This window comes from Syngnathus scovelli, chromosome 3 (genome assembly GCF_024217435.2).
Source record: "Syngnathus scovelli strain Florida chromosome 3, RoL_Ssco_1.2, whole genome shotgun sequence".
NCBI lineage: Eukaryota > Metazoa > Chordata > Actinopteri > Syngnathiformes > Syngnathidae > Syngnathus > Syngnathus scovelli.
Window position 1 is genome coordinate 14,273,773 of NC_090849.1, and position 22,687 is coordinate 14,296,459.

At 41.5% G+C, this 22,687-nt stretch overlaps 2 protein-coding genes across 6 annotated transcripts in view; both read left to right on the forward strand.

Annotated features, from left to right (window-relative positions):
• Positions 1–316: 316 nt before the first annotated feature.
• On the forward strand, positions 317–13,765 carry LOC125994246 (neuronal calcium sensor 1). 4 transcript variants are annotated; one of them, XM_049763459.2, is made up of 10 exons: positions 319–520; positions 1,140–1,257; positions 2,092–2,202; positions 4,539–4,563; positions 9,507–9,645; positions 10,918–10,996; positions 11,251–11,339; positions 11,630–11,707; positions 12,168–12,275; positions 12,463–13,765. In XM_049763459.2, the coding sequence occupies exons 3-9, from the start codon at positions 2,139–2,141 to the stop codon at positions 12,264–12,266; spliced, it is 573 nt and encodes a 190-aa protein (XP_049619416.1). In that variant the 5' UTR covers positions 319–520; positions 1,140–1,257; positions 2,092–2,138; the 3' UTR covers positions 12,267–12,275; positions 12,463–13,765. The 4 variants fall into 4 exon arrangements, with proteins under 4 accessions (XP_049619418.1, XP_049619416.1, XP_049619417.1 ...); XM_049763460.2 differs by adding an exon at positions 989–1,049 and having other exon boundaries at positions 320–520; positions 12,168–13,765; XM_049763458.2 differs by having other exon boundaries at positions 320–520; positions 12,168–13,765.
• A 572-nt stretch (positions 13,766–14,337) lies between these two features.
• The window catches only part of hmcn2 (hemicentin 2), a 39,148-nt gene continuing 30,798 nt past the window's right edge, over positions 14,338–22,687 (forward strand). For both annotated transcript variants that reach the window (XM_049763456.1, XM_049763457.1), the window contains exons 1-10: positions 14,338–14,843; positions 16,318–16,388; positions 16,761–16,919; positions 17,554–17,676; positions 20,753–20,924; positions 21,012–21,118; positions 21,198–21,318; positions 21,403–21,666; positions 21,776–21,920; positions 22,279–22,400. In XM_049763456.1, coding sequence (XP_049619413.1) covers positions 14,588–14,843; positions 16,318–16,388; positions 16,761–16,919; positions 17,554–17,676; positions 20,753–20,924; positions 21,012–21,118; positions 21,198–21,318; positions 21,403–21,666; positions 21,776–21,920; positions 22,279–22,400 — 1,540 coding nt within the window. In that variant the 5' untranslated portion in view covers positions 14,338–14,587. The remainder of the gene's footprint in view (positions 14,844–16,317; positions 16,389–16,760; positions 16,920–17,553; positions 17,677–20,752; positions 20,925–21,011; positions 21,119–21,197; positions 21,319–21,402; positions 21,667–21,775; positions 21,921–22,278; positions 22,401–22,687) is intronic.

A 22,687-nucleotide genomic window follows, 5' to 3' on the forward strand; every position in this document is an offset into this window, starting at 1 on the left:
CCTTGATGGAGTCCAACCGCCACTGGAAATTAATTCGGCTTTCTGCCGGAACCATGAACCAAACTCTGACATCTTGCCTGTGGATGGCATGATAAAGAATGACTGACGCACACGCGACCACCCCTCGTCCACCCCTTGTGGAGGTGTTGTGTCACCTCGGCCACCCCCTGAAACATTTATGGGTATACGTCCCTGCTGCTGACCACCCTGAAATTATGAACATGTTCGATTTTTTTTTTAAATTGTGTGGCCATTGAAGGAAAAAGTTTGGTCTCCCTTGTTTTAGACCGTAAATGATGAGCGCACGCTCGCGCGCGCGCTTGTATGCGCGCAAGCACGCACCGCGTTGAGTCACGAATGTGTGCGCACTGAGTCCAGCAGCTCGATTGAACGTCACTCCCTGTCGGTGACTGGCTGGAGTAGCACAACAAGCGGCCATGCGCGAGGCAGCAGGGCCAGCACTTCATCTCTGCTCTCTCCTATATTGACGGAACGGCGCCTTTCCTTTTCTGTACTTCAGGTAAAATATTGACTGGTCATCAAATCTTATCCTTTGTATTTTCTCACTTGTTTTCATAGGTTTGTAGCTTCGCGAGCATGCATTTTAGTGCAAAACGTAGCGAGCTGAATGACTAGCAGGACATGCAGTGGCTGTTGTACCGTAGCCATAAACTGTGTGTTGCTATGGTATTGCCAGGCAACATCCTTCCGGCAGCCGCCGCTGCCGCCGCCGCTGCTGCCGCCTCAGCCGCTCACGATTTCTGGTGCTTTTTTTTATTTAAAAAAAAAAAAATGCCACGTCATACGTGGAAGAAAAATCTTAAATAAGCCGATACTCTCTTTGCCCATCGTTGACATTCGTTTTATATGGTCGCGCTCATATGAGTTGATCGTTTTTTTCCCACCTGTTTCTCTTAGGATACTAATTTAATTGACATCGGCTCCGTTAGTTTAAATGTGAATGCCAACACTTTCCTTTTTCCTTCAGCTCTGACTGGTGAATACTTTTGAGAATTTCTAAGCTTCTTTCCAGCAGTCTGTGGTTTGAGGTGACCACATACGACTCATTTCCACTACATCATCATCATCTATTCCTGCTCGCTCATCAGCCATCTATTACTGTTCTCTTGTGTGTTCAGGTCCATAGGAATACCTTGCAGCCCAGGACTTGTAAGGACACAAGATGATCTTTACCAGCATGACTTCCCTCAGCAGGACATCACTGGCCATTGACACATGCAGATGTGTGCAGTGAAGGTGCTTGCACACGACAATACTTCACTCATATATGGCTTCAGTCAGGCATCAATGTATCCCAACAGCGGGCCTCTGGTTCAGAGAAATTCTATTATCACTCATCTCCTGTCTGCCGCGCTCGTAGGAGAGGAGGAAATCACCATACCATGTTGTCTTGAAGCCAGCAACGAGGGGGAATTATGAGTCAGAATGGAGGAGGAGAGAACCTTTACTCTTCAAATCTGCCTATAAGCTTGACAGACAACTTATTTTGAGAGCAGGGGGTGCTCCTAAAATTGTACAATGACGCACCAAACAGGCTTTTTCTTGTTTTCTGGAAATGTTCTCTATGTTGTTTTTGTTTATAGTTTTCCTAGTGCAAAGTGCCTGAGACAATATTTATTGAATGACTTTTTTCTTAGACAACTCCTCATCTCATCTGTCAAGATTGTGTGTTTATATATATGTGTGTGGGGAATATTGCGGAAGAAGGGATGGGAGAAGATCAGCAATGTGAATGTGGCACGTGGGAGTGCGCTTCACTCACCCGCCGAGTGGTGACTTGCTTCCAAGGATGAAGGTAGAAAGACATCCAAGCGCCGTTCTTCTCCCACGGATTGCTGTGAAAAATGGAGCTGCTGCATGCTTGGAGATATCGCAACAGCCTGATGGCCCTTCATTACGGGGACCTTTGGCTCAATGGAGAGTGTATTCAGAGTCGCGCTATAGTCTCTCGGTTTGGCGGGAGGTGGATTCATTCTTCCGCACCAAACCTCACTAATGTGTGTTTCCTTGGTTTCACTGGTGTCATTGCATTGGCCTGAACTGGTCTTTCTTTGTTTATGTTTCTGGCAGACCGAGGTAATACCAGGTGGATTTGAAGCTGTGGAGGGCTGAAAATCATGGGTAAATCCAACAGCAAACTTAAGCCAGAGGTGGTGGAGGAGTTGACGAGGAAAACGTACTGTGAGTATCTTCTGGTCTCTTTTTGCAAGTCTTTAACGAGCAAATCCTACGGGCGCTTTTAAATTGCAATGACAGCTTGCACAAAAGTTAAAGAGCAAAATGTGCATTATTACAGCTTCTTCTTATGGCGCACTTTTCACTTTTTTATTTCTATTGTAAGTGAATAGATTAGAATGGCGCCAATTAGATTCAGGTTGCAGGGAAAAAGCAATCTGATTTCTGACAAATTTTAATATCGATAATTCAGGCTCTACATTATAGGCATACATTAGGTTTTAAAAAATGTTTACATGCTGCATGCCATGTCATTAATTTGCACAGAAATAAATACACTGACACTACAAAGGCAAATTATTCATTTGGGACAGGAGCAGTCTTCCACACTGAACGTAGATGCACTCTTGTATTTCCTCCTGATAATTTTTTTTCATTCCGCTTGCAGAACATAAACTAAACATTTACGTTCTCCCCCTTGGTTTTCAATCAGCTTTGAACACAGTTTGATAATGACCAAAATGATGTCTTTCCTGAAAGACATCCTTTCTGCGTGTATTATTGTTGGAGCACAACATCATCATCATTATTATAATTGTCGTTGTTGTCAAGTGTGCAGGTGTGAGTGGGGGCTGACATCCATTGGCTGCTTAATCACAATGTTATTTGCATGGTGGCACTCTTTGCAGCAGAGGGAAGGAGGGCCGCTGCGGCAGGAAATTGCTGTGGAGGAAGATGTGGCTTCATGCTGGGCTGGCCTGTTCATTGCCGTCCTCTCGCTCATCCATTCTCTTTGGCTCCATCCACTAATTGCCCGCTTTGTGCAGGGAGGGGAATAGTAATTAGGATCTTATCTGGTTACCATCGCTGAGGATCCTCTCATCTCTGGTGATCCTACCAAGCTGTTCTCCTCCAGATCCTTCTCCCATCTCTCCTTGACTTGAGCCTCCCATCAATCTTATTTTGATACATCCTGCTACCTTATTCTTGGTCTCCCATGACAAGCTTTGCCTCTATTTTCATCACCATTTTCCTTTCATTCTTGACAGTTTTGGGACTGAGGAATTGTCTCTTTCTACGTGTCTCTTTGTTTCCATAGTGAAAAAAGAGGGTGTTTTTTTCTGCAAAATAATAGCTTGTGTTGACAGAAAACCAACTAAGGCATGGCCGGCAGTGAGCGCTGTCAAGAGTGTGATTTAGAAGCAGAGACATTTTTCTAAACTGAACATGAAGACATTGTACAGTCATTGAAAAGCTTACAAGAGTAGAAGAATGCTTCAAGAGATCCCAGATTCGGTCAGAATTAGTGTTCAGTCTCACATCGCATGGAAACACCAGCGGTTCTATTAAAATGTCTCTTGGGTGAAGGCTTGGCCTATCTAATAGCGTGATGATTCTTCTGTGTTGTCAGAGCTATGAAGAAGCTCACAGTGACATAGTGCAAGCGGGACGGGTTTTAGCAGACCCTCCAGGGCCAACCGGCCGAGTAGGCGCTGCGTTTTCTTGCATGGACGCATTGCATTATTGCGCATTGGCTCTGACTGAGTTATATAACATTTCTAAAGTCAAGCTTAGCCATGTTGAACTACTTCCATTTCATGACTACATTGGCAATTTAATGGAAGTTTATCTTGGCTGACGGGCGTTAGATTGACTGTGACATTCAATGCCAAGGGCACACGAAGCCTTTCTAGGTGAGTTGTACGGATGAAAGCTACTCGACCCGGCCTCCTGCGTAATAGCCCTTATATGAGCAACTATCATAGATCACACAATTTTAAGCTTGAATATGGCTCCGATTACACGCCCTGCAACGTAGGGTGTTAAAAAGACATGCTGAAATTGTACTGACATTTTTCTGGGACCTTTCGTTCTTCTGCTCTGGTTGCCCTTTCCTTTGCACGCACTACAACCAGAGTTGCTTTATGTGTTGCTTAATAATGACCAGTTAAACTGGACAGATTTTAAGACAATGTAAAGCTGCAAGATAGTGCCCGTGCAGCAATGATAACATATCAAGCCATTTAAACTGTCCTCTTTTAAGTCTTTGTCAACGCTGTTGCTGAGTGACCCTTCTTTGCTCAGCCTTTATGTCTCCTCTTGACAGGTCCTGAGGGTTCACTTGCACTAGTTTCCTCCTACGTAGCCTGGATAAATTATCCTTTCATGAAACCTTCTGATACCATGAAATATTGGAGTAACTATCTACTCAAATTAACCTAGACTCTTGCTATTTTCACTTGAGTGATTGTTGCCACAGTTTTAATGTCCAAAATGGTGATCTTTAATGGTGCTATGAGTTTTGTCCATAAGCTAATGCCACTACTCTGTTTCTCTTGCAGTTACAGAGAAAGAGGTGCAACAATGGTAAGTGTGGGATTTCATTTTTCAATTATTTTTCAGGATACAAGTCACACATTTTGTCATAGTTTGTCTGCAATTCATTCTGAGGCGTGACTTGTATATATGATGCCATACAATCAAACTGCAGGTTGATACTTTGGCTGAGCCAAAATAGTTTTTATTATTTGAGGTACTGTTCCTCCCTGTTCTGTTCTGAAAAAGGAATGACTTTGAAGCCTTGCCGGTAACGCTAATGTGTCAACTACTTTTTTGCTCCATTTGGACCAAGACTGTCTGAAAAGAGAAAAATGCTCATGGCAAAAAGAAATTTGACTTTTAAGAATTTGAACATGACAAAACCTGATACTTCACAAGGCTTCTGGGAAGTATTCCTTCCATCTGTACCCCCATCCTTTTTCAGATCAGAGCCCACACGGTGATGTAACATTGACAGTACTTGCATAGATCAAAATGACACATATTTATGCGGAAGAGGCACCCCAGACCAGAAGAAGTCACACAACAGTGGTGAGAGTGATTATTACTGTGAGGGTGTGAATTTCCAAATGTAATTGTGAAGGCACTATCTGACACCCGGGGCGCTCGGGTAGCAAGCAATTCACCTTCATTACAAAGATGATTCAAGCATGAGCGCAGTCCTCTCATTTGTTTGATGAAGGATACTGCGGTCCTGGTTATTGTTGAGGAGGATGTAAAAACAAAGAATAGCACATCTGATAAAAAGGAGCACTGTAATAAAGCAATCATTCTCCAATGTTCCCACTTCAATTCTCCTGCTTTGTTTTTTTTTTTCTTCATTTTACAATCTAATTCACCATGTGTGAAAAGAGGCCAGCCTTTGAGAGCTACTCACTTTTCATAAGGCTAGTAAGGGATAGAGCATTGGAGGTTTCTGCTTCTTCTAGAAATGGCCTTATTCTTTAGTGCATTGCAGCAGAAAAGCAACCCCAATTCCCTATGATGCAAGCTAGGCCACCATTACGCACTATTTTTTCATGGCAAAGTTTGCATGAATTGTCACTCGGAGATTAGCAGCAATCAACACTGCCGAGGGTGAAGGATGAGAAGGAATTCCACCAGGGGAAATGCCAGATGGCTTGTAATTAGAGCACATTCACAGACACAAGAATTAGCAGGGTTAGAAAAATGCTCGTGTTTGCAGAAAATCAGTTCCCCTTTGTAATACCCACAAAATAATTAGAATTCCTACCTGAAATCAGTACCAACATGTCACTGTGACCTAAGGACCAGTGCAAGGAATACTTTCCCTTCCAGTTCTTAGTCATGGTCTTGTGCCCAGTTTTACTTCTGCTATGGCCCTGCAAGTGCATCACGACCCCAAGCATAGGCTCTATATCTGTCACCAACTCAAATGTCTAATATGTGCTCATGTTCTTGACAAGTGAAGGTGATTGTGGTTAAGGCTGTGAGGACTGGCTGACACTGTGCTGACACTGTGCTGACACCATCTTTCATCAGATTCCTCATTACATACTTGGTGAAAGTCAGTGATGGTGGACTGGTACATTCGACTAACCAGCGTGGTTTCAGTTCTCCCCTCAGTGATGGTGTGATTGGTTGTGAAACAAACGGTAGTCAGTTACCAATAAGTGAAGTATTTTATCGACTGGATTTTAAGATGATTTCAGAAAAATCTACAGCATGCCATTGATTCCCTCTGCCTTTGAGCCACATTCCAGCTTTTCAAAGGATCAGCATTTGACTAAATTTTAGGGCTGAGCATCACGCCGGTAATGGATGATTCAAAACTTATCTCAATGATGCATAGTTCACAAAAGTGACAGACTTTAAATTACCTTACCTAGAGAAATTTTCAAACATACATTTTGCAAATCAAATATATGTCCTAGTTTTTCAAACTTGGGAGCATCCAAATTTAAACCCCCTTGGTTACCATACCATTGACTTACAATTACCTAAACGTATTTAATTTGTGTGGAAAGAACACATTGCTTGGATACGTCTGACATACAGTGTATTTGATGGACTAAATGCACAACATCTCATGACGTATTTCCCGTAGAAAGATTTGAAGGCGACCATCCCATTTCCATTTATTCTAATGAAGAAATCGAGCTTCATAAAGCAATAAAGCTTTCCAGCCATCAATGATAATAAAAGATCAAGCAGTAGAATATACATAGTTTTAGCAGTAGATGTGTCGTGCAAATATGACAGAAGTAAGAAATCTAACACTGTAAGTACAATGTTTATGAGTATCAATAAATCTGAGTTTAAAAGTGCCAAAAGTTATTGTGAGGATCGCACGCAGGACTCAGTGGATGGAAAATCAATGTTCTATCAAAAACTGGGCACACATGCATGTTGACAACAAGCAAACATTATGATTTATTGGTCACACACAAAAAAAAACTGCGTACTTTTAAACGCCAAGTATTCTTTTCACATACACAGTGACTCTCTAACGAGCCAACTGAAGCTCGCAACACTGACAACACCCACAAAGTAACATGAGGTCCCGAGTGTTATTATGCAGGAGGAAAAATAGCCAATTATAACAAAAATATTTTTAACGTGTATTTTTCGAATAGTTATATTTTATAGCTAGGGGCTGGTGCTTCAAGGTAGAAAAGTCATCCAAATTAATGACTTTAAAGACGAAGCCATAGCTCCTCTAGCAAACACTGCACTTTTTCAGTGAGATACGATCACTTCAATATCTGATAGCCTGATTGATTGCTGGTGCTGTTATTTATTATTGCCAACAGAGGGCAGACATGTTCCTAAAATTAGTCTGAAAGAAAATAAAATGAAGATTAAAATCTATCCAGCATATACATCTGCATAACCCATGACCACGACAGGCAATTTTAAAGGCTTTTATTGAAGTGTAACGAAACTAGAATATTGCAATATTTTGTGCATTAAGAAAGGTGCGTAAAAAAACGTACAATGCTACTTGATACATTTAAATTGTGATGTATGCAAATACTTGTTCATAGTAACTTAAAAACTAATCTCATATTATGATTACTAGTTTGAGTAGTATGTGGAAATATTACGACACCGTATAGAAATCATACCCGATAAATTAAAAAAATAGAACATTTGTTTTTCAACATTTAAATGTTTGATGTGGTTTATTATGTCAAGCGAGTTGAGCCCTTTTGACATTTGTGCCCTAAACAATTTGTCAATTGATAAGATGTCTACATACTTTGTGTGTGTTTTCTCTTTTATGTATGTATGTCACTTTATTCATTTATTTACAAAACATGGATCACTATTATGCAACATAATACAACCAATTTGGGATTCACCGTGCAATATGTATCTGTATCATATTTCATTCACCAGAAACTCTCTTCCATGACTATAAAATGCTTCTTTTTATATTGTTATGTCTAACCGGAGAACAGCCTGTGAGCATGAGTTTATGTCAATGAATGCATTATCCTGCCTGCTAGATATAATAACCTTCAGGTAAAGCTTTCTGGGGAATTCCCATAAATTGCTTTGGCCCTGAAATATGATACAGATTATTCATAGTGCACTGTGAATCCCAGTTTGGTTGTATGCTGTATAATAGTGAGCCATGCTTTCATCCCTCCATTTTTCTCCCAATAATTTGAATGTGATGTTTTCTACCTCTTTTTTTCTGTACCTGTATCAGCAGTGCATCAAAGCACTACCATCTTGACTAGAAAGAGCTTCTTTCATCAGCTCCAGAGTAGTTTAATAGAAGTTTGGAGCCAGCAGTTGTTCTCTTCATCAAAGCACCCCACCCATGCTGGCTTATTGAAAAACATTTTCTAACTTGCGTGAGTGGTGTTATTATCCTGACATTTCTTTTTGTTATTCTGTGGGAAAGTGATTTTAATGTAATTAAGATTTTTTTTTTTTTTTTTTTTTAGTATAAGGTTAGATTGTCTGCTGCATGCTCCACATGCACTGATCCACCCATTTGACTAATAATAGTGGCATGGTGATTGTGGTCCTGCCGCCATGAATGGAAAAAACACACTTTTTTTCATCTCTAAGGCCGTTGTGTTTCTCTGTACAACTCAGGGTTGCTTGAAAACACAAAGTCACAAGTGCGGGTGAGGATAGCAATGGCTCATTTGTCAGATCCGTACAGGGCTCCCCAAACCGATTGGTTTGATTCAGTGTTATAAGAGGCTGCTGCAATTTTGAACACTTAGTGTATTTTCACAGAAAATTCAAGACAAGACAAGATTTTTTTCATGTTGTGAAAAAGTCACTGATGGTGTTGTACTTCACTCGCCTTACTTCTTTACTGGCAGTGCACGTTCAGTTCAATGACGCTGTGAAAGGCCGTCTGTCTATATGTGCATGTGCCTTGTGATTGACCAGCCGATAGGCTCCAAACTCCACGCAACCAAGAATAGGATACAAAATGGATGGAAGTCTCTAAAAACAGAGCCATACAGAATCCAATTGAAAAGTAATGGACATTTACAAAAGCTCACAAATAAGTAAGTCAGAAAGATAGTTGATGTCATGCACTTTGCAGAGCCTTTGAATGGCCTCACCTTTTGATGTCTCCTATGGTTTGAAATAAAAAAAAGTTGGTCTCTGCTGGCATAAACACTCTTTTGCTTGCCGTAATGAAATTATTAGTGTTCAGTCTGGCTGCCTCGGTACTTGATTGAGCTGTACAAAAAAGCCTCCCACCTTTGAGTGGCGGCTTTGAAATTGCTTATGAATTGCTTCTATCTTTTTATACATAAAGTCACTCTCTAGATTCAAACCACTCTGGTCTTGCTATTGGATTGGGGCGATTGAGAGATGAGAGCTTTGCATTTCACCTGTTTTATCAGATGTATCCTGACTATATGTCCATTGCAGACGTAAGCTCTTTAGCTTGATAACTACTCTTGCGCTTTTTACCTTTATGTCAATTGCTTCAGTTTTTTCCCTACATCTGTGTGTTTTCCTGACAGGTACAAAGGCTTCATTAAAGACTGCCCCAGTGGACAACTTGATTCTGTGGGCTTTCAGAAGATATATAAGCAGTTCTTTCCTTTTGGAGATCCCACAAAGTTTGCCTCGTTTGTTTTCAACGTGTTTGATGAAAATAAGGTTCGTCATCTATATTTTCAATCATAGCACAAAATATGGGTTGGGTTGTCCAGTCTGTTGTCGATTTATTCAGAAATATATAGAACACATTTTTATTGGAAGACAGTAGCTAGCAACAGATATCTAGTCGCTACAGGCCTCTGTAGTGTAGACGTCACCTTTTCCCGTCATTGTTCAAAATAATTTGAATGGGAGAATTTTGAATGCATTTACACTCCATATCCTGTTGGAAATCATCCTGAAGACTCAATTAGGGGAAAATTAACTACTCATTAGCAGCTTATTTGAGTCACAGGTTACAGGGACACATGTTTGTAACCCGTTTATGCCAAAGAAGATTTTCTTTAAGATGCTGTGTGTCTTTAAGATGAGGCAGTCCCCCTTGGCTGATGTTTATCTATGACCTTCACACGCATCATGCACACTGTAGTTGAAGATCTCAACAGTTTTCATGACTTATGCAATGAAAATGTCTGCTTGTGATAGTTTTCTGAGTCTACAGTCGTAGAGAGGGCTTCACTGGCCATGTCGAGCATTGATTGTCACAAGTGGTAACCCCAAAGTAGGTCACGGACTAATTTTGGGTGGGGTGCGGACAGCTAGTAAAGCATCATACTCATCAGTGTTTGAAAATATACCTGTGTTTTCAGAGGCTTGTGTTCTTTATCATTCATTTATAAAAGTGGGTCATGACTTTGCAACAATAGGAATAGTGTGATCTCGAGCACACAGCTAAATGCTAAAAAGAATCTAGTCAGGAAGTGAGGCTGAATGCAGCACTAACAGGAAGCCACTTTATATGAGATGGTCGCTGTTGCATTCATCACACAGTGCTACTGAGTGATGACTCAGCCTGAATCCACAGAACATGACCGTCCTGTCCAACCCAGAGTGTAATGATGCACAATACAAAGCATACATACTATCTGCATAGATTATGAGCTGTCATAGCTCAGGGAAAAACATTTCTACTATGTCAGGTATGATAAAGCCATCATATTGAAAAGCCTGAAAGGATTACTTTCTACTCAGTCATGTGTCTGTGGAGTGTAACTTTTTAGACTTGGAAGCCATTGGCATCCATCTAACTAATGACCAGAAGTGTCATATTTCTGCCTCTAGAGAGAGCTAGATACTGGGCAAAAATAGCAACAAACTTGGAATAAATGTCTGGCCCTGTTTTGTGCAGCATGCTGCAAGGACATCTCTGAAGAAGTGTAAATGTCAACTAAAAGTCTTCCATCTTTATTTCTCACTTGTGCCATTTTCTAGGATGGACGCATTGAGTTCTCAGAGTTCATCCAGGCGTTGTCTGTCACTTCTCGTGGGACTCTGGATGAGAAACTTAGATGTAAGATGTACCCTCTCTAACTATTGTTGACATTTATATTAGAGGATTCAAAATTGGGTGTCACTGGTTGATTTGCATTTTAAGTTGCTTCTGTTTTGAGTTTTTTTTTAACTATTGAAGCAATTTTTCAAAAATCCTTTGAATTATGGCTAATGTGTTTTTTTGTTAGTTTAATTTATTTAGGTCACTTTTGAATGATGGCATTTGCTCACTAAATGCCTTTGCTCACTTTAATACTTGATTTCTCTTTTCAGGGGCTTTCAAGCTATATGACTTGGACAATGATGGCTACATCACTCGTGATGAGATGCTGAACATAGTCGATGCCATTTATCAGATGGTGGTAAGTTAATATTGGTAATAGTTTAATATTCAATTAGCCAAACGTGGTGCTTTTTAAATGGGGGAGGAAACTGAAGCACCTGGAAAAAAGGGGCGGAGCGCATACAAACTCCTTACAGGAAGTGCTTCAGTGGTTAAGTGCTGGAAAAGAAGGGCAAAAAGCAAAAGCAATAAATACACACGGTAATGGCTTTTCTATTAGTTTTTGTGTTTTTCTTAAATACAATCTCTTCGGGCTGTTTGAAAGATTCAACTACTTGTTTTTAAAATGCTAATGAGTTGGTATTTCAGGGAAACACCGTAGAGCTGCCAGAAGAAGAAAACACACCAGAAAAACGAGTTGACCGTATTTTTGCGATGATGGACAAGGTTAGTGTTTCTATACTGCTTCTACAGACTTGATGTGCATTGAGTACCAGAGCAGATTGCGTGTATTGTTTACCATTAAAAAGAGCGTAGCGGCTACCTCCACGGAATTCAGATTGGCACTATTCAATTTACAAGTACAAGCTGTATCTATCACTGTGTCATTCATACTGTCAACATTTAGGTGTAGTCTCCTTCCACACTGGCCTTCCGTGCCAGTGGCCACTCTCTAAGCTCAGGAAATCTATTTGTCTTCTGTGAATGATGAGATGAGCTCTGCATGGGTGTGTCCGAGCAGCACTTGGCGATTTGTGTCACAAACTGGCTAAAGTCCAAGCCTACTGAGCCAGCATAATTCCAATAGCATCGAAAAGCGCCAAAGTGCTCTGCACTCTGGGGCCTTGTTAGCCCCCTGCTGGCAGTATTGTGGTGATGGCGTCTGTGTCTCATGTTCCTTTTCCAGAATGCAGACGGGAAACTCACTCTGCAGGAGTTTCAGGAGGGCTCCAAGGCCGACCCCTCTATTGTGCAAGCACTCTCTCTCTATGATGGTCTTGTCTAAGAATGTAAGGTGAGTGAAGTATTCATGTGCAAGCCACATGCACACTTAGCCAAGGGGAAGTTCGGACCATCCAATATTATGCCATCCTTATGTCATCTGAGCCAATAAAAGAAAAGAAACAAAAATCAGCGACTGGCCTGAATCCAAAGCAAAGCAGCTGCTTTTTGTTCTCAGTTTGTTCTTATGAATTATTCAGGCGACCCACTTGTTTGCTGGCAATCAAATGGTCTTTCAGTGCCGAGCGAAGAGCCTCTTTCGCCGCCTCATGTAATCCACCAGCCTCTGCCAATTGTTGCTGACATCGTGCTCAGCGTTTTGTCAGCTGTGAAGTGATCTTGTGAATGCATATTTTGAACGCACCATTGATGTGATTATCCTGCATGGTCTGAGCAAAGACATGTTTATTTCAAATGGCCATCTCTCGCCTGACCTCGCGCGACGGATTCAATTTAACATTGGAATCACACGCATCCAGCACCATCAAACGAGTGCATCGCAGCCTCCTAGCGATCCATCCAGGATGAGGATTCGACAATCTGAGACAATTGTATAGGTTCCCATCAGGGATTGTGGGCACATTTTGCGATGCCATTCAAACCTGGCAGCAAAACCCACCGTCATTTCAACATTTGTTCTGCTGCTACTGTGTGCATCTGTGCAAACGTCGCAGCCGTCTTCTTTCCCTGCCAAAGTCCCAGGAGCTGAATTCCTTTAGAGGTTTTTGCCAGACTTTTCACAAGTGGACGCTGTGCTGTCATCATGGACTCTAGAGTTTAACATGGAAAAGTGTCTTGCATGGTGATAGAGTGAGCACTAATTTACTTGGTAAGTTACAAAGCAGTGTATTGTAATATGTAAATATAGTATTATGGCAATTTTGTTCCTGCTTTGCTGTATTCAGGAGTTTTCACCTTTTAAAACTGGAATGAAGTTTTATTTTTATCATATATGTTGAAATGTTTTGCACTGCGTTTTTCACTACAATTGTGGGATTTTTTTGTTCTCACGCTGAGTTTTCTCTCCCGAGAGAACGGAATTTTTATTTGTGGAACAGTGTTGAAGGAGAGGCAAGTTTCTAAGGATTGTTTTACTATATTTGCAGCCTGTGAATCCTTTTGTGTTTTCACTTCCCACTGAGCTTGAGTGTCTAGTGTCCGCAGTGCAATGGCCGAGCATCAACGCCTAAGCTCATGGCTTAAATTTAAATTGAGCGTATTACCTTCATTCACATTCAGCAGACAGCGACAGACACAAACACCAGTTCTGATTGTAAAGCTTTTGCGAGCTCTGCGGCTACTATTGTCCACTTAATAGTTGTCCTGATGTGTGAAACCAGAGCATGCAATCATGCCTTCTACCAATTTTTTTGTTGAAGCGGTCACATTTAAGCACTGTCACTGATGTTATGCCTTATGCAAATAATAATTTACTGAATGACAAATGCCATTTACCTGTCATTGATCAGTAAGAGAGCACATAATAAAATGCATTTAAATGGCTGTGTGTTCTAGTATTATTTCTTAAGTCTTTTAAATTTCACTACATTAGCACATTTTGTTTCAGATGCAGTTGTTATAGAAACAGATTAAATGTTTGAGACACCGTCAATGTTTGGTGTGGTTGCGTTATTTTCTCCCATTGCTTTTTCTGACTTTTAAATACTAATGAACTTCTAACTAAATAAATAGGTGTATTCTTTTGGTGTCAGAAACATTGCTGCAACTGTCAGCGTTAATGAAAACTGAAACCTTTGCCCACATTTCTTATTATCAGGTTAGTTTGCCATCCTTTGGACATTCAAACAACTGAATAATAATAAATTAAAAAAAGTCAATAAAAACTAGACTGTGACAATGTTTAAACATCGTCCTTGTGGTGCTTATGTACGCATATAATCTACCCTTTCTAAACGCAAAATGGATCGAAGGGGCATGTTGAATCGGGTTAAAGGCTGCAACGGCGGGGTCAAGTTACACGCACTCCTGCATCCAATTCAGGTTGGGTCTCTGCAGGAACTTTTTAATACCTATCCCCGCCCCCGTTTGGAGCGTAGAGCACACGCTCTCCAGGGGTGCCGCACAAGTGAGCCTCTCCACATTTTTGCTCCAAACTTTACGCACGGATGTGCTCCTCTGGACCTATTTCACACCGCATTTGGAGGCATTTTCTACTGAAGTGTATTGCCGATTTAAAATAGTCACACTTGCTCCTTTATACGCCTGCTCTTATTTTTATTATTTTTTTATTTTTTAAACTTTTAAACAACGTTTACCTGGTGACTCGTCTCATTCCTGCAGACGGATGCGGTAGAATACAAAAAGATGAAGTGTGTCTTGATAACTTGCCTGGTCCTGGTGCTATGCAGCGTGCACAGGCTCCGGGCATCCCCGGCTTTGGAGGAGGGCGGCGGGTCGGATGACAGCGCCTCGACCCTGGCCTTTGTGTTCGATGTGACCGGATCCATGTACGACGATCTTAAGCAGGTGATCGATGGCGCCTCGCGGATCCTGGAAAAGACCCTCAACCGAAGGACCAGACCCATCAAAAACTTTGTTCTGGTTCCGTTCCACGATCCAGGTATACTGTCATTTGGATTAAATGCACGTTTTAGTAAATTATTTGTTAGTATCTGTTTGCATAAATAAATATGTAAAATATAGCCTACTTCTTTTTTGCATAAATAAATATGTAAAATATAGCCTACTTCTTTTTATCTAACTTATATGTTTTGGGGTTACATACACGAAACAACAGCAAGTCAAACTGATAGACGCCATAAATTTGGATCACATGGACGGAAAAGTGCAATATTGTGGTTATATGTGGTATTTTACCTTTTAATATAATAACCACATATTTGAAACACCTCAGACAGTGTCAGTAAAAACATCTCCATCATAACAATATGCTATTATCATTTTATTTCAATCGTTCAAATTGTTATAATATTAATAATAATGAATAATGAAATTTGAATAATGTGAATTTACTCAAAACTGCCACTCACACTGATGTAAATGGTAAAAATAGCTGTTGCATATGTAAGCGATCAAATGTTACTTTCTGTGGGTAACGCTTGACAACAGACCAGTTAAGAACTCAAACTGAACCGAGAGCTGGGGCAGGTAAGGCTGTGATTGCTCCTTCCCTGTGGAAATGCTGGGGCTTGAAAATAACTAGTCCTCTAATGGGGGAGGGTGTACAGCCCTGATGAGAAGCATATGCTGTCTGCCTGTGTGTAATTACCCCAATCACCCTCCTCAGCCTGCCCCCTCTCCACCATCCTCCAGAGAAAACTCTCAGCCCCTCAGTGCACCCAGCATGAGTTGGTATTGGTGGGGGGAGAGGGGAAAGTTCGGGTGGTATACCTCCTCACACATTTTGTATTGGTGAATGTGACCTTTCTAAAGATTCAGGATTGTTAAGAAGCTGTGGTAGCTGACAAAGAGGTGCGATTGTGCTGTTCGGCCTTTATGGGTGATCATGAGGAACACACAATTATTGTTGAGAAAAAATATCAATGAAATTGGTGAAGTAGCGTCTCTAAGGCAGGTGCAAAGAAGCACCACTGTGCGTAACAGTGACTTTGGTTACTGAGGCGAGGAGGCGGCATATGTAAAGTGAAAGGTGACATGGGGAACAGATTTTTTTCTCCACATGGATCCTGCGTCGGCTCATCCACTTCACAGCGCTGAATGACGTGATCACATTGAGCATGATGATGGGGGGTTCTCCAGACACATCACTGACTCCAACTGAATTGATTCGTTCTACTTTCAAATCAAACCATCCTCGAATTGCTTTGCACTTCATGTATTGAAAACTGTATCAAATCAAATCTCTTTTGAGGAGCAAGGTCTATACTTGGCTGAGTTTTCAAGGAACCATGTCAAGCACCTTTAGGATCAATAACAACAGCAATTCCTAAAGAGTCAATACGTCGTAGCTGCAAATGAGAAAACAGCTCTACTTTCCCCCAAAAAACTTTACTCCAAAGTGTATTTCTGTTGGGTATACAGAAACTTGATGGTCTACCTTTTCATCCATACAGACATTGGTCCAGTGTCCATCACCACTGACCCTACAAAGTTCCAGAAGGATCTTCAAGAGCTGTTTGTTCAGGTGGGAACAGAACACATGGAGCGATTATTGCACCATTAATATACCGCAATATTATCTCAAGCTTTATGTGAGTGTATGTGGACTTTGTTGGAATCGGGTCAATATAAGGCAGTGCAAACAGTAGTTTGATCCCTGAAGATTAGAAGCTGGGTAACTCAGGAATGTCAATTTCAAGGGAGAATCCTCTGTAATTTGTAATTTAGATAGAAACCAAAATCCGATGGCTGTAGAAGTATAATTTCTACACAGATTCATCAATTGAAATTTGTATTAATTATGCCCTGACTTGAAATTGTGTAGAACAAATCTGAATAAGTAATCAGGTCCAGTGGTATATGAGGAAACTCATGATTGTGACTCCAACCTACACAGGGTGGTGGTGACTGCCCTGAGATGAGTGTTGGAGCCATTAAGAAAGCCTTGGAGGTTTCTCTTCCTGGATCCTTCATTTATGTCTTCACCGACGCTCGAGCAAAAGACTACCGCCTGAAAAGAGATGTTCTCCAGCTGGTGCAACTCCGTCAGTCTCAGGTAAACATGAACAACCTTACATGATTCGGGAATGACCAATTCTGTATCGTTCATGTCATCGTTTTATCAACAAGACAAAAAAATAAATAATTAGTGTGCGAGCTTCTGGGCATAGGAAACAAGTTCAGTGAATGTTTTAACCAACAGAAACTGGATGACTTCCAAACTGCTCTTTTTCCACAGCACAATGACAAGGCTGTACCTGCTACTGTTGCGCCCTTGCATTGCCAAAAGTTAAAACCACTGTTCCTAGTACCAACCAGTTTTCTACCCTGCTAAAAAGCAACTTAAATTAAAATTATATTGTTGCCTTTTCTTGCTGGTGACACTTGCAAGACCAGCAGCAAAAGTAATTTTGTACTGTACAGGTACGGGGGTATACAGTCACTGAATCAATGTTTAAACCCAAATCAAATAAAAAAGTCCACATCAACTGAAGTACCACTGCGTGTATGTCCTGAAAAGAACAACTTGTAATACAATGGCATGAGAAAGACTTGAATTCCAATGAAGAAAACTGTTTTAAAGTCTGCATGACAAAAAGGTGTCAGCATCACTATGGAGGCAAATGAAGAAAGGTGTCAAAAAGTCATCGCGGGACAAAAGTAACTCATCTCTTTTGTCTTGTTGCCAGGTGGTTTTTGTGCTGACTGGGGACTGTGGTGATCGCTCTCAGCCTGGCTACAAGGCCTATGAGGAGATTGCAGCCATGTCCTCAGGCCAGATCTTTCACCTGGACAAGCAGCAGGTCAATGAGGTGAGAACATGACAAAGTAGGCTTCAATGTCAGTCCATTTCCAGAATGAATGTCTAATCGGAGAGTCAACCTTAATGCGCCTTACTAGAGACAGGAGCAGAATTTAGGGGCGCTTTTCCCCTAATCAGTCAAGCATACAGAACATTGCAATTAGTAATTTAACAAAACAGCACTCCTTAATAATAATTGGTAAAATGAGCTTGAAGACCCACAACACATTTTAAATGCTACTTGCAAAAAACACTTTCACTTTTTTCACCCTGTACATTGTACCTCTAAACACACGTACAATTAGGACTCATAATTTACAATTGTCATTAAATAATTAACAAGACACACAAGACACCTCCTAGGCAGATGTAAAAGAAGATCGTCTTTCCTCAACTCGACACACATCCTGCCTGTTAACACAGCGCACGGCTGGGCACTGCTGAACCGGAGCCAACAGCTCTATGTTCTGCTGGCCTACTGAACCCGTGAACTCAAACACATCTGTGTTGGGTAGGGTGGATGTTGGTGGTGTTGGGACGTAGGTCTGCTTTCTGTCAAGTTATGCATGCTTGTATGCAAACATGCAGGCCTGTGTGGGACAACTTCATTCTCACTCAATAACCCTGCCAAAAGAGAAGTTCCTGTATGTCAGATTGATTTGTTCTGTTCTGTTTTCTGTGTATTTTAAGGTATAGGAGACTAAATTCACTACACACCTCAACCCCACGTAGCTGTTGCTAGAATTAACATCTTGACATGCTTTAATTCCATGTAAACACTTGAGATTTCAAGCCCCCTTGTTAACCGGTCTTGGGTCACATGCATTTAGCCAATTAGTACAAATTGTTTAAGCCTCTCACCCGAGTTATGGTAGCACTAATCTCAATACCCTGAACAGCCTTTTAATAAAGTGTGGCCAAATAAAATATTCTGTATGGAGTCTCAGTCTATGGTCTCCATGGAAGGAGAGTGTAGAGCAAACAATCTTATATTACTCCCTAATCCCAGGATATGATCTGTCACGGTTTATCCAACAGCTGCCCGATGGGGTTTGTGTTGGCTCTTCTTACAACAGCTCATTGTCAGCGCAGCCTTTCACATTCTTTACGGTACCGTAATTTGACTGGTCATCAATAATAACTTGCATAACATAACCCATTAAAGTGCAGTACAGCTCGAAACACAGTGTGGAACACTTCAAAGTGATAAAATTATCAGTGGTAGCCTTGAGCATTATTGATGTGAAATAAAGACAGTGGCCGTAAATCACAACGTGACAAAGATTTTTTTTTCTGCATGATCGAGCTAGTTGTATGTTTTATTTTTTACTCTGTTCTACGGATACACTTTGCGTGTTTAAAAGGCGAATACAGTCACCCTCATGCTTTTCTCATTAGGTTGATGCAGAGGAATTCAATCATCTCTATTGCTTGTTTGCCATAAAATGAAACCAAGATAATATTTATCCTCAGGTCATCTTTTTGAATGTTTAAAACAAAGACTGCCTCACTGGAAAAGCAGGTGGACTCACATAAATGGTCTTGGCAGGTATTTTGCAGCTCAATTAGTAGTCTGGAGTGGTCCATCTGGGACTGATTCGCTCTAATAATCTTGATTTGAAGTGGGGCAGCTTCTTGCAAATTCTCCCGAGTGTGGTTTGTAGGCCGTTACAAATACAAAATTGACCCTTGCCCAACAAGAGGTCTGCAGTCAAGCTGTTGTGGTCGAACACCTGCGGCGCCACTTGTACTCTTGACATTTTTCAAGGTCGGGTAATATACCTGTGCAATGGAGTCCCGGCAGTTAGTTTAGCCCATCTGTCATGCTTCTATGAATAGCATATGGAGTCTTTGCAAGACCCCTGCAAACTTGTTCAACTGAGACACCTTGTATGATGTTTCAAAGCACTTTTGATCCTTTGCATCCCCACAAGCTGCAACAGGGCGTAAGTGCACAGCTCAGCATGCCTTAGTTGAGCACTGTTGCATGGACGGTCACACTCCCTCCACTTGTTTTTATCCGTGATGTGAGGGCAGGTTAATGTACACTTGTGCTCTATTGTGGAGGCAATAGACACCATTCAGGGCCAGATGTAGGTCATCTCTTAGCAGTTTCCTGCTCTGCAGGTGATGACTGCACATATGGCAGACATTACAGCTGTTGTAAAATATCGAGAGGAACCAGCTGCTGTCAGCAATAGATAGACCTCATAGACATAATCGTGCAGGCCTGATGATTATGGTATCAAAGATTTCCTTTTTTTCCAATTTCTTTTTAGTGTTGTGGTTGGCTCCTTGTCAAAGGGCTGACTGCATTTCTTTCCTTACAGATGCAGAATAACCACAATGCCTCACTATGCATGGTCAAAACAAATACTGCACAGCAGTTGCTGGTTAAGCTTTTGGAAGGTGAAGGACAGTGGGTCCATTGTGGCAATGAGACTGTGAAATGTCATCATTATTAATATCATTTTATTGCTGCTCCTGTTTTTATGTGTCATAAAACAAAAGGAAACTGTAGTTACATTGTAATTCTATAGTCTAAGATGTTTTTCTGGGGGACAGCAAACGGCTGGTTTTGCAATTAAATGTAATCGAGCCATCGCACACCGTTTTAGACCTCTTTGAGCCAATTTGGAACAAATTAAAAATAACATGTTCGGCAGACAAATGGGAAATGCCTGTCTAGTAGTGATTGAGTACAAACGGTTGGTTTTGTGAAACACTTAAACGACTGCTTTCTATGCTGAAGTACGAACGTCATGATTCATAAGAGTTGTGATGGAGACATTCTGCCGGGAATACAAACTTGAAAATGTTTAGATTATCACTTTGACAGTTGAGTTCTTTAAAGAAAACATCTGAGGAATACAATTGTGATGATGAAGAAGAAAAGTCCAAAGACAGAAAGCAGACCGCTGCTTGGGCAGGGAACAGACTCTCTGGGAAAGGTCATGGTCACGTCCTTCCTGCTTTTATCCTCTAGAGAGGGGAATCTTTCCAGATAAAGTTTGACAGACCCCAGTTTCATCAAATGCGCCAGGTTAAAATGTCGTCTTTTTACTGAGTTTTTCTATGCTTGCTAGGTATTGATGTGGGTCGAGGAGACTATTCAGGCCATGAAGGTCCATCTACTGTCCTCAAACCATGACAGTGCCCAGGAGAACCTTTGGGAAGTGCCCTTTGACCCCAGCCTCCGCGAGGTCACTGTGTCACTCAGTGGGCCTGCTCCACAAATTGAGCTCAAAGATCCCCTTGGTATATAACATAACAGTTCTACCTAAACAGTGCGGAGTGTGTGGGCAAGCATTGAAGAGCTAACATTTAAGTTTCTATTCCATCCAGGCCACGTAGTAGGTCCTGAGCAGGGTCTGAAAGAGCTTCTGAACATTCCTAACTCTGCACGTGTTGTCAACCTGAAGTTTCCCAGGCCCGGAGCATGGAACTTGAAGGTACCACTCTTGGAATCTTTTATTATTGTTGTGTTTTGTCTTATGATAACAGGCTCATACTTTTGCTTTTATCCTAAAGGTTAGCTGCAGTGGCCGTCATACCCTGAGGGTCACAGGAGTCAGCAATCTGGACTTCCGGGCTGGCTTTTCAAGTTTACCTGTTAAAGAGTTTAACCACACTAGGGAGAGGCCAATCAAAGGTGCTGCTGATGTTTCTGTTAGCTATTCTTCTGCCTAAAAGCACTCAGGGAAATGACTCTTTGATGGATTTGTGTACTTTTCAGGACTGCCAGCATATGTTTTGCTGAAATGCACAGGCCTGAAGCCTCCAGGTCATCTGAGTCACGTAGAACTAATGTCTGGCTCGGGACGTTCCCTGCGCACCATTCAGGTGCCTCTGCCCTCTGACCTTGGCCAGCAAGGGCTGTGGAGTGTCCCAGACATACGCACTCCTTCCCAGAGTTTCTTCATCAAGGCAACGGGCAGAGACGAGGAGGGCTATCGCTTCCAGCGACTGTCCAGTGTCTCGTACACCAACATAGTTCCAGGTGAGACTCGAGCTCCGTTCAGACGTGTCTTCTTAGTTATGCTGTTAAAGTTCTCACACCTCATCAATATCTTTTGTGGCCTTTAACCTTTATTTCCTCCTTTGTGTAGCTCCCCCAGCTGTGAACATGCCTGATGTGGTGAACGGTATCTACATGCACCCTGCTACGATTCGCTGTTCTGTGGAGAGCGACATACCTTACAGGCTAAGATTTACCAGAAGTGGAAGGGCACTTGGGGCGGAGAAGTTCTTCCAGTAACATTTCTTTTATAACTTCTGAGAATTTGTTAAATTTTCAATTCCAAACTTTCTGCACTTCTAATAATATAATTTTCTCAATCACACATATTCTTGGCAGTGAGCATGCTCGGAATTGCTTAGTGTTATTGGCTCATATGCCACAAAGATCGAGATCATAGAGTGTATACTCACTTGTCTTGATCAATTAATGATATGTCCATGCACATCAAGCTCAATGCTCTGGTTTGAGTTACCCGAGATTTACTTGTGGTGAAAATTCCAGTGTGTTCTTGAGATTCGAACTGAATGTGACGTGAAATTAGATCTGGTTGCTCCTGTCATGTTCAGTCACTGAAGCTTGTCTTTGTACCAGGAAATCTGCCACTGCATCATGGGAGATTGACCATGCTTCAGCCGAGGATGAGGGCTTCTATGAGTGCATAGCACAGAGTGGTGCAGGTCAAGGACATGCCTTAACCCAGCTGACTGTTAGAGGTACTGCACGACGCTAAGTACACAAAAGATCTTTCTACAGTTGGGCCAACCGTGGTTTGTAACTTTAAACTGTGGTTTGGCTAACATTCCTACGATTTACAGGCAAATCACTGACCCACATAGTGTAACATAGTTTGATCATTTAATTAAAGAAGAGTTATGTGATATGATGCACTGTTGAACGGTGATGCTTGGAAGTTGACATTTGGCGGGGAGTAGTATTTCAAACACAACTTTTTAGTTACAGTTCAATGTGGTGACTGACTTTATTTGGCTTTAAACTCATG

What these genes read in the sequence shown, in the direction of transcription:
- LOC125994246 (XM_049763461.2), top strand. Translation starts at nt 2,139, where the DNA reads ATGGGTAAATCCAACAGCAAACTTAAGCCAGAGGTGGTGGAGGAGTTG. An exon ending in GTTGACGAGGAAAACGTACT is followed by an intron (nt 2,203 to 4,538) that starts GTGAGTATCTTC and finishes TTTCTCTTGCAG; the next exon opens with TTACAGAGAAAGAGGTGCAA. An exon ending in ACGTGTTTGATGAAAATAAG is followed by an intron (nt 9,646 to 10,917) that starts GTTCGTCATCTA and finishes GCCATTTTCTAG; the next exon opens with GATGGACGCATTGAGTTCTC.